At 34.4% G+C, this 12,251-nt stretch overlaps 1 protein-coding gene and 1 non-coding gene across 8 annotated transcripts in view; one reads left to right on the forward strand and one right to left on the reverse strand.

The window, feature by feature from the left end:
- Window positions 1–1,595: 1,595 nt before the first annotated feature.
- Window positions 1,596–12,251, reverse strand: part of LOC106074259 (group XIIA secretory phospholipase A2-like) — a 76,336-nt gene continuing 65,680 nt past the window's right edge. For 2 of the 7 annotated variants that reach the window (XM_056020851.1, XM_056020852.1), the window contains exons 2-5: window positions 5,734–5,970; window positions 4,617–4,684; window positions 3,528–3,696; window positions 1,596–2,601 (exon numbers count right to left, since the gene is read on the reverse strand). In XM_056020851.1, coding sequence (XP_055876826.1) covers window positions 2,486–2,601; window positions 3,528–3,696; window positions 4,617–4,684; window positions 5,734–5,941 — 561 coding nt within the window. In that variant the 5' untranslated portion in view covers window positions 5,942–5,970 and the 3' untranslated portion in view covers window positions 1,596–2,485. The other 5 variants (XM_056020850.1, XM_056020853.1, XM_013235113.2 and 2 more) reach the window with 5 other exon arrangements.
- Window positions 8,468–8,539, forward strand: Trnag-ucc (transfer RNA glycine (anticodon UCC)). Its single transcript has one exon. It is a non-coding gene; the product is annotated as a tRNA-Gly (tRNA).

Consider the following 12,251-nt stretch of genomic DNA (forward strand, 5'->3'; position numbering starts at 1 on the left):
ACTTTCAGATGTTCTGTACCACAGCAGCATCCGCTGGCTTAGCATGGTAAGGTGTTGATACATACAATGTGGAATCTTAAGGAAGAAATTATGTTCCTTGAGACAAAGGACATATATGACTATGACTTTGATACTAATATTGTTAATATGAATTGAAAACAGGCTTCATGTTTGCCATTTATATCATGTAAAAATTGATCAAAGGGTTCCTATTTCTCAAGTCAAGTAAATGAAAACAATAATATAACAAAATATTAGTAAAATTAATTTAAAAAAAAAATGATAACTTTTGTTTTTAATTGTTCAATTTGGAGTGTATAAATTAGTTGTATGTGTATAATATAGCATTAATATGAAATTAAATGTCATTATAGGTGCTTATAAGAAAAAAAAAATTTTCCTTAGTTGTATATTGTTTATATATATATATATAGTTCGTCCATCGTGGTTCGATGATGACCACTTTGTCATCCAGGGGGCTGAGGGCTTTGCACTGGGGTTTTATGCCTCCTCCTGTGGCTGGTGAGACCTATGTGAGCCCGGAATGTTCGGCCGCACACTGGGCAGGTTATTCCAGCTGGAGCTAGTGTCAATTGTCTTGCTGGCGTTTTTCTTCTGCCAGCGTTGTTCTTTTTTCCTCAGCAACCTGTGCGCCAGTTTTCACAGTGCGACGCCATGATGCTCTGTCATGTGCCTCTGTCTCCCAGGTGCCAGGGTCTATGCTGAACGCCTTCATATATATTTATTTTAGTGGCCGCCACCCCATGCCCCACATATTTTAATGCAGTCCTCCATAGAAAACGTTAGCCTACCATTGCAATATTCATAACAATATGTGTAAAACTAAAAGGAATTTTGAAATCTGCAAGCATTAGTTGCCACACTATCTTATCCTCTAGTTTACATACTCTGAAAAAAGGCTCAGTAATCAACAGCAAATGGATCACCCTGCCCAAATTATGAGATCCTTATTCCTTGTTCTCTCTGCAGCTAAATGAAACGACTACCGTTTACATATAGTGTATACAACAGCTGCGCCTTATACTTTGAAATGGTCATCACATATAAGGGTGTTAAATATTGCTTTGATTTTACCATGAAAAACTTGTACGGATAACTTAATAAATAATTTGCTTCATGATTTTCCTTCATATGAAATAAATAAAATCATTTACAACTAGGGTCACAACTTTGACAACATAAATTCCTAGGATAGAATGATCTCTGATTTGGACAGAGGCAGACCTTTTTAGTAAAGCAGATGCACATTTAGGCTGCGGTGGTCTCCATCCAATCTATCAGTGTGTTTCACATGTAGATTTTACTTAATGCAATATCTATGTAACATGGCACAGTGCTAGATGCAGGAAAGTGAGGGGAAACAGTGAAAAGATGTGTGGACATATCATTCATTAGGCAGTTCCTACCTTTAGATTCATAGAGAAAAGCAGTGAAATAAAATAAAATGGTGTGAAGTTGTCAAAAGTCCACAAAGGCTTATGAGTAAATAGAGTGTGATTAATTTAAAAGCTTGTTTAACTATGTAGATGCTTTACTTGACTTTCTTAAAAAAAATATTCACACATGAACAATAATTTCTTGGACTGAAAACAAACTTTTATTTTGTTATTACAGTCTAGATTTTACTATTTTGTGTCTCGGAATGTATGCAATTAAGTAATGACAACACATTATTAGCTTAGTTCGAATATAACACAAGCATTTACATAAGTGGTTAACAAAACAGCAGTATTTATATAATCAGATTTTTGGTTAAGATGATAAGCTGAACATAGTAATGAAGTAATTAGATTAATTGAAAAAAAAAATGTAATACACTAACAGTTGTTTAAGAAATAAAGAATTACACATTATTAGCTTAGTTTGAAAATGACAAGCAAATAAGAGGTTAATGAAAAAGCAGTATAAATATAATCAGATATTTGGTTTACATGATCAGCTGAACATAGTAATGAAGTAATTAACTTAATAGGAAAAAAATAATAATAATTAATTAAGAAAGAAAGAATTACAATGTTGTTGGTTTTCATTAGACAAGTTTCCGAAATATAATACCATGTAAGAAATGAATAAAAAAATAAACACATAAATAACCAATTGCATTTCAACGATTCTTCTTTTTCAAACAAAGTAAAAACATTAACTCAATAAATAGCATGGAATTCTTATATACACTTTAAAGCAACACAATTTTCACACTCAAATAACAATAAAATTAAATGTTTTTCTTATTTAAAATATTCAGATGTTTTTAAAAAGCGATATTCTTAGCTAAATATGATTTACTTTTATCTTATATATAACATCTTTGACTAGTATGTAGGGTTGATATCTATTTTTTTTCAGACTTGGCTCCACATATTCTGATAATTTTTTCAAAATAATTCAACTTTAAAATTAAAATGAGATTACTTTTTAAAATTTTATTTTCAAATAATTATGTAATTTAAAGCCTTTTCTTAGGTTATAAATCGGAATGACGTTTTAAACAAATGCATGCTTTAGCTTGTGCATCTCTATATGGTTTACAGCCAAGAGCAACAGTTGCAGCATAGATCATGTCAACACCATTGTGGCAGCCTACAAGAGAGTAAAAAATATTGGATATGTGAAACCTAAGCAAAATGTCTTGATAAAAAGCTCAAATATATCAAGTGTGATACATTAAAGCATATGTGTGCTAACTCTACCATTTATTTGCAGCAGAAGAACACTTTTATTTAGCACTACACCAGCACATTGAGGTTCACATTATTGTGAGCTGCTCAGCATGGTTTAATATGTAATCTTCGCTTCTAATAATTTCAAATTAAAATGTACACATTAACACAGAGTAGATAAGAGCTTATTCTTAATATAAACAGTTAAATATTCACATTTTAGTGACATCATTAGTAAAATCATTTCAGAACAGGAGACTAAAAAGTAAAAGTAGCACTTATACATAATACACTGAAACAAAACACAACCTAATAAAATACTCAGAAAGATAAATGCACTTTTCTTATTCCATCTGGTAGGATAAATTTGTACAAGTACTCCTTCTTTCTTAATTAACAGAGCATGGCTAAGGGTGCCTGAATTAGCCAAGAAAACATTTGAATAAGAAGACTTTAATTAACATGCTTGACTACATTAACACAAAGATACTTTTAGGATGTAATTATCTTCTTTTATAAAAGAATGTCGGTAGTTTAAAAGATGAGATAACATGACCAATAGTTAGTTTAGTAGCTAACAGAAGTTTAAGCTGCGATGAAAATTATATGCAAAATTGTATCAAATGTAAAAGTGATATAAAAACAAAATAGTCATCTATATAACATCATTCAGCTTAAGACATCAGGACTCATTAATGATGATCACATCAGGAGTCATTGTCATGATCTTTGTTGTATGTTGAAAATCAACATATATACATTTCAAACATGTTCCATTCTGTCACAATCCTTAAAAGTATTTTTTATATAACTGAATCAAAAATGCTTGAAATGAAAAATAAATACCTTCATATGCTTCTTTTGACAGGTGACCTTTAATATTTTTACATATATCTGCTAAACATTTTTTAAATTTGCCATCACATTTTTCTTTTGATTTATTACATGTGTCATAGCAGTAATCATGTTCATCACAGCACTTGGTCATTTCTTTGATTCTGATGTGAGACTCTAGCTAAATGTAAGCAAGACAAATGTACAAATCAATTAAATCTTTATGTAATGTAATTTATCTCAAAAAAATTAATAATAATAATAACAGCACAAAAATTCTTTTTCAACACTGTCAAGTGTCAATATCTGATCAAGTGCATCAATGTTAGAAAAGGCACACAAATTTAGAAGATAATATAAAAAAAAAAAAGAGTTTTTTCATTTTGTTATAACTGTAATGGTAATGCAATTTGGGTTACCATGCATGTGCAATCAGCTGACACATGTGACACAGAACAGTAACACAGATCAGCATACTGCTTAGTAATCAACTGGACAAGGGACAGTGCTGGTATGAACTCTTCATGTGAATGTGAAAACCTGTGATATGGTCATGGGATGAGGAATGATAAATTCTGTGATTGTTAGAGAAGGCCTTTGGGGAAAAGACATAGAGACAGTAGAAGATGCAATTCAGTTCAGCACACTGAGTTGGTTTGGGTACTGTTAGTCCACACAATGAAGTCAGCCTAGTATCGTGTGAGTCCAGAGTGTAGAAGTACAAGTCCAGGAGTAGACAGAGAGACAGTAAAGTATGGCAGTACGGTTACGTACAGTAAAGTATTTGTAGTCAGTAACCATATCCAATTGTGTAGTATTGGCTATTGATTTATTATTTTATTAAAGTATCACATTACTTTTGAGCTCTTTTTGTCAAGTTTTTGAGTTAGATGTGTTGTGTTAAGCAGAGATATCAAAATATATAATGTATGACTTCACAATATAATGTTCACACCTGTGTTTATAGTGACCAGACAATACCTGCAAGAATTTGGAATGCCATAAAAATTATTTTTTTAATATTAATGTTAAAATAAACATACTATACAAGATTTAATGATTTTTTTTATATCAATCAGTTCTCAGAACAGTAAGCATTACCTTAAAGCCAAATGAACCACATCCATTTGATGATTTGACATGACTTTTATTTTCATAGGGCTTAAGACCTGTAGTGATAATTTATTATCCTGAGTCTACACAATTTTGTGCTGTTATCATTGTTTTGGTAATGATAATACCATCACAATTATATCACTAGTATGACATTTGTTAAAGTATAATAACATTTGTATCAGAATAATCACATTTGTACTTCATTAAGCCAACTTTTTGTTTCTAGGCTGTATGCTCAGTGCCATAGAAACATAATGTGCTGCTTTTCTCAACTGCTCACCCACTGGTTATATTTGGTTGTTGAGGTAAAAGGATCTGCCTAAGGTGGGATATTCTTGGAATATCAAAAGTGTGTGAACAATGTCTCCATTTGGATAGGTATGTGAAATTAAGCCTATCTTGATGAAAATGTAAAAATATGTGACCTATTCTAAGTAAGAAAAAAAAAGAGTGGGGTGGGGTGGGGAGGGTATATGTATTTCCAGGCACACAGCTCAGCTGATACTTCCTAAGCTCTGCTGTTTGAGCTATTCTTCTTTATAACTGCTGATGGACATTGTCTTTAAGGTTTTAAAGTCTTTTGGGCACTTTTGTCACGTACAAACACCGCATCATGAATGATGAGATAAGGTACAGAACTAATACAGCAATTGGACCCCATGATGACCTGCAAACCACATTAAAAAAACATGAGTTCACAAACTCTATGGCCACATCACAATGTCTTCAGGGCTCGCAAAGAACTTCTTTCAGGGAATAGTACCATGACGAAGAAGAGGAAGACAGAGAAAGCAATGGGAAGACAACACCAAAGAATGATCCAGCTGTACATATTTCCAAAGATGCCTTTTTTTTTCCATCTTCATATAGAGTTATATTATTCACACTTTGTTCTATGCCCAATAGAAACTTGGAGGAGAGAGGGACAAAATCTCAAATCACACAGATATATTTCACACAGCTATTAAGTTTAGCAGCTAAGTACAAACAATATCCATAATGGTAAATCACAATGTTTAGGTCTAGAATAATGGAAATAATACAAAATGATTTCTATATAATTAGAAACTTTAATGTAGATCTAGATGTGAGCTACACTAACCTTTTGGGCATTGAAATACACAACCTTGTTCATCACCAATATAGTCTTTCACTGTTCCAACTAAATTCTGTAAGGATCCTAATATGTCACTCATTGACTTTGATATAGTGTCTTTACTTGTTGCTGTTACATTATTTATGTACAGCATACTTATAATGAAATATAGTGGAGTCATTCCAGTATAGCCAAGAATGACAAAGGATTTCATTTGAATTAGAGTTTATAAGAGATGCTTTGCTAAAGAATGAACAAAAAGAACAAAGATATTAAGAAATGTGTACATGATTGTGGTACCATGAATGTATGCAGGTAACCACTTTGAAATGTCATGATGGTTCTGGGTTCAAGCTGTGTGCCCACTGCAAGAGGTTTGGGCTAGGACAGTTAAGTCCAAGATGTAGGTCTCAAAAATAGGGCTTTAGTTTACAACCTAACTTCACAAGACTTAAGATATATATAAAATCATATCTCCATATAGTTTTAATAATTCTAATTAAAAAGATCAGCTTTATTTGTTCATGTATCTTAGTTGACTCTAGATTTAGAACTAGACTTCAAGATATGTCAGTTAGCAAGAGCCTACTACTTGTTTTATTATTTGTTAAACATGTTTTGGAAATGTTTGAAAATGATTACATCTGCAGGACAATGTGGAAGACAGCAGGGTTTGAGGCAAGGTTTGAATGCTGGAACATCAGGACAAAGTACAGAGGGTGTACCACAGAACCACATACTTCACTAAGACTTAATCTAGATTTACATCCAGGTCACTAGGCCTACTTGTCACTACAGACTAATCAGTGTAAGTTACTGTCATAGAGACTATATTAGTGTTCTGAAGCTTTTACCAAACAAAAAAACAAAATTTTTGTATTACACCACCCCAAAGCCTGCTGAGGTCTAGGAGAAGCAGTACAAAACACAAATCTTAGTAACAAACCCCAGGTCTGAGACCTGGCTCAAACTCAGCCCACACTGGGAGGTTTTAAGGATTTCATGAAAAAGAAAACCCAGCTTGAAGGCACATTACTTTCCAGTTTTTCTTTCTATCTATATTTAGGCCTACAGTATGTTTGGATTTCAAATCTACACAAAGAATGTTTATTAAAGCTAATCTATTTAGTCTTTTTTCAATCAGAAAAAGTGTTTCGCAGATATAGTATTGGTATTGGAGAGACAGCGGGTTCCCTCTCCAGTCAGCAAGGTGGTTAGCACAGTATTGAGTTCCACTCCAGAACAAAGCATTTTCCAGCATTCTGAGCTTCATAAATTCATCATCCTGGGTAATAACAACACATTTTTTTTCCTACAGTATGAAGAGCTTGTCAAAAAATTTTGTAATAAAAAGAGTGACAATGACTATAATAATAGCAAACATACATCCCTACTGCGCTACTGGACATTATCATCATATTCATATCAGTCATATGATCATCTTAGTGTTAAATAAGATGTCATGTCTTGTTGCTAAGCATTTTTTTTTTGCTTTGGTCCACGAAATTCGCCAATATAACTAATTAAATGATTTTTTAGGTTCAAGAGAAATTTGTCTTGACTACTCTTGTCATAATAATGATAAGAAAGTAAAAAAGAATTGCCTTTTAAAATGTCTTGTTCTTCAAAATTTTTTTGTCTATTTGTTGCAGAAGGCTGAGAAGCCTTTCACAAAAACAAAATACTTTTTAAAATCACGAATGGCTAAAATTCTAAATAAATACAATCTACGCTATCATCATATTATATGTCGTCTACTAAAATGGCGTACCCGAAAATTATAATCATACAATCGACTAATAATTACAATGATATTATCATGATTCATATTAATCATAACTCATTATAATAAACAATGTCATCATCGACAATGTCGACAATGACAATCACAATGCCCCTGCACAGTGCAAGTATTTTAAATTATTTAAATTATATAAATATAGATTATAGTATAGTAAGTCATAGTCTTTACTATAAAGTATAATGGTCGAATATTAATTACTTATTATTAAAATAATTAATTAATAATATATAATAATTTATAAATTATAATCATTATAATTATATATAATATAATGGACTAAATGGTTACCTAAGCCTAAGCCTAGCCTAAGGCTAGTATTAAGTTATTATTAAGATTTAAGTTATTAAGTCTAGATCTATTATACTTTATTAATTTATAGTAGTAAGGCTAAGGGAAGGCTAATAAGCCTAAGTGGCCTAAGCCTAAGGCCCTAAAGGCTAAGTGGCCTAAGCCCTAGGGCCTAAGCTAAACTAGAATCTAGATCTAGATAAATAGATATAGCTATACTTTTAGTCTATAGTCACTATAGAAACTAGATCTAAATCTAGAATCTCAATCTAGATCTATTACTTTATTAGTTATTAGTATTATAACTTAAACTGTCTTAAAAGTGGTCTGGTAATAGTTCAGATACTAGTCTTACTTAGACTTAGAAGACCAAGTGAAACTATTACTATTATTAATATTATATAAGTCAAAGGGTAACTGTTAGTTATGGCATGGCGATAATAAAAATTATAATTATTAATATTATTATTGCTAGACTAGAGTAAATCCCCCTTTTTTTCAAGACCACATACCTAGATCAACAATCTATTTTATTTCTGTTCAAGACTTAGATCTATAATCATAGTAAAATATTATGCATATAGATAGGTGATATTAAATTGATTTAAAGCACAAAATATATATATACACAATTTATAATTTAGCTAAGCGTCGGTGGTGTAAAGGTTAGCATGGTTGCCTTCCAAGCAATCGATCCGGGTTCGATTCCCGGCTGACGCATACTTTTTTTTTTTTTTTTTAAATTACTTATTACATATGAAAATATTTTTTTTTTGTATACAGTGATGAAGGTATTGAAAGCCAACCTGAATGCAGAAGGTGTAAATTTTCATCTCGTTAGGTTATGAATTAATTGTGATGCAATATTATATTGTCACTTCATGTCAAATCTGTTTAAATTAGAGGGTTTTAATTTTACTAATTAAAAATGTGCCTTTCATTGTTTGAGATTTGTGAATGTGTGTTATTGTTGAAATATAAAAGTTGAAAGGGACATGCGTGATATGATACCAACAATAAACTTGGAAAATGTGCCTTTCATTGTTTGAGATTTGTGAATGTGTGTTATTGTTGAAATATAAAAGTTGAAAGGGACATGCGTGATATGATACCAACAATAAACTTGGAAGTGCAGGGTGCAAAGCAGGACATTTTGCTTCGACCGTTTTGGCGCGATGGCCGTTTAAGCGCGGCCGATTTGACGCGGGAAGTTTAGGCACGAAATCTTAAACCACATTAGATATATTGTCTTTAAAAAGAATAATAACCTACATGTATGTGAGGACTAGAAATATGAGTAGCGCGTGTCGATGTCAAAATGAGAGAGTGATGTTTGTTGTCGTAAAATATATACATTAGATTTAGAGTAACCTAGAAAGTTGATTGTATTTTAACTAGGCAGAGTGCGAGTGAGAGAGAGAGAGAGAGAGAGAGAGAGAGAGAGAGAGAGAGAGAGAGATTTCTTGTCGTTTTAATATGATAGGCCTACGGGTGGGTGGCTGTGAGACGCGAACAATAGGAATTTCTGCGTGGTCTAGGATTGATTTGTTTTGTAGCTGTCCCTATTGTTAATTGAACAGGTGAATCATGAATATACTTAAAGATTGATTTTGTTTTAAGTTAGAGCTTGTAGAGCGAGGCGAGTTAGAATTTGTAGGGAGAGAGAGAGAGAGAGAATCTGGAGTGACAGATTTGGAAACTAAAAAAAAAAAAAGAACTTAGATGTAGAAATGTGCTTATATATATATAAACATTGCAATTACTACAAAATAAATTAGACAGTCTTTGCTGTTATTGAAGAATAAACTAAAGTAATAAATCATCAATACAAAAAGAACCAGTGGCGTAGCTAGAGTGTGGGGAAGAGGAGGAAGAATCTGAAAATTCCCCCGGGCCTCAACTTGAGGGGGTCCCCAAATGAGTGTTGTTGTTTTTTTACATTAAATATTAAATATTACGCAAAATGCAGGGGCCCCCAAAGAGGTCAAGCGCCCACCCCCGGAGTCCCCAAAATGCCCAAATAATGGAAACGTATAAACAAAAGACAGGATGTGACGTGTCCTCACGTGTTGTTCCAGGGGACGAACAGATCTAAGAAGGGGGCAGTGTTACAAATGAACAGTGACAGATATAGGTCATTACGTGTGACCCCGGCAAGATGACACTGCAGCGGGTGTTCTCTGGAATCTACATGTATAAACAAGGACAGGATGTGATGTTTCCTCACGTGTTGTTCCAGAAGATCCTCGTGTTGTTCCAGAAGATACTAGCAGTGCTTTTGCAACTTTGGAGGAGCGATTAGGGACTCTATATAAGCCAGAGAGTTAATGTGAAAGTCAGTCGTAGGTAGAGTCGTCGGTAGAGTTTAGAGTCGTCAGTACAGTCGTCGTTACTGTTGTCTACTGTGCGAGATAGTAGAAGAGAGATGTGTACGACTCGATGCAAGTTAACTAGGGTAGAGATAACTGGAGTGGACTACAGTGGTTAAAGCCTATACAGCGAACTACTGTGGACTTGAGCCGTTATAGTCGATACAGTCGATGTAAGACGTGTACAGCTCTGATTCTGTATAGTTGAGTACGACTCGGAACAGCTGAGTAGAGCGGAATACCGCTCGATGCAAGTTGAGAAGAGATGAATTGCAACGAAGTATAGCTAACTGTAAACAACCAGATTTGTACAGTCTTCTACGCTACTTGTTACAGTGAGTTTTAGTCAATAAAGTTATATGAAGCCGGAAGTTGAGTTGTAAAGTTCTTTGCAGTGTTGTTATTTGTGTCTACTTGTACATTTAGCCAGAAGATTCAGAAATACGTAACAATATAGATGTATATATGTTTTGTATGTGTCTTAGTGTCCAAACGTAATTTTACTGTAAAGAACAAACGTTTCTTTGTCCATCAGATCTGGGATTTAAGTTCGTTGTGTAATTATTTTTATATCATCATTATAATAGGCCTATGTGTGTGGATTTTATATATTTTGTATATCCATAAAAAAAAAAAAACAAGGTTACGGAAGGTTGTGGAAACACAAACTTAAAATAGGTCCCCGAAGTGGTCCACCCAGGCAGGCTTCAATATTTTCAAAAAGAACATCCACATGAAATTATATCAAAGACAAATGAGAGATAAGAATGGAGAAAGAAGGTTGACAGATCTTGTGTAGTGCCCCAACGGTCCAGCTGATCAAAAGATAGGTGCAAGTGAATGCAAAGTATGATGTGAACCTGGCCTAACTAGTTCCCCTTTCAGACCCAGTGGTCTATAGGGCAGATGTTTTTGTGGCCTACGGTTAACGAGGGTGTCATGTAGCCAGCACAACGACCAACCGCCTTTACTTTTCCCCAACCCATTAGAGGTGGGAAGACTCAGAGGCGCCCAAGGATTCCGAAGTTGAAAATCCCAGTCCTCACCAGGATTCGAACCCGGGACCCCCGGTTCGGAAGCCTAGCGCTTCACCGCTCAGCTACCGCGCCTCTCCTGGACTAACTGAAGTCTTATAATTGAAATAATTGTTTTGAAAAGGCTCAATCTCTTATTCGAATCCTCAAATTATGATCGCTATAAAAAAAAGTTGAAGAATATAAACTTTACAAGATTACTATTTGTTTTAAATTAGGTCTAACTTATAATGCATACTAATTAGCTTTTTCTTTGCTCACACACACACACACATATCTGTGACAGCAACCTCTCCTATAATTTAAGGGGGTGGAGAAAGCATTCTCACCTTTCAGTGGTTTACTACTTACACTCTCATACAAAACATTTTTCCGTTCGCGTTGTCCACCTACCCTTTCCCAACCATCTAGAGAGTTCTGGGGTAGCGTTATAAGGTCCACCTGCGAGGTCAAGCATCTTCGTTCATTCTGAGCCATGGAAACGTGCGACACAGACTAATGCTGGTCTGTGAGGGACATTTGAAATGTGTAGATAGGCGACCTTATGATATATAGTTCCTGCCCCAACTACGGAGGGATAACACTATTGTCCGTTCCAGGAAAGGTGCTTAACCGAATGAAAGATTCAGAAGATCCTCAACTCTGAGACAACAAGCCGGCTTCCAAGAGGAGAGATCAAGCACAGATCATATCATGACGTGACGAATCATTCAGGAACAGTCTGTGGAATGGGACTCCTCTCTCAACGTCAGTCTTCATAGACTACGAGAAGGCGTTCGACATTATGGACAGACAGATTTTCTGAAGATCGACTACTGACAGTCATATGAAGAGAACGAGACAGCTGCAGCTGGAGGTCACTCACAAAGGCCGTGGGATACACATTTGAGACCAAAAGAAAATCCGCTGCCGAGGACAGACGTAGACGGCGAAAAAAAAAATCTAAATCGACCACCTGCGGATAATGGTTATGCTTGTCCTGAATGTGGCAAAATATGTGGGTCACAGCTGGGGTCGCGCAGCCACAGG

The sequence above is a fragment of the Biomphalaria glabrata genome, chromosome 2 (assembly GCF_947242115.1).
Source record: "Biomphalaria glabrata chromosome 2, xgBioGlab47.1, whole genome shotgun sequence".
Taxonomy (NCBI): domain Eukaryota; kingdom Metazoa; phylum Mollusca; class Gastropoda; family Planorbidae; genus Biomphalaria; species Biomphalaria glabrata.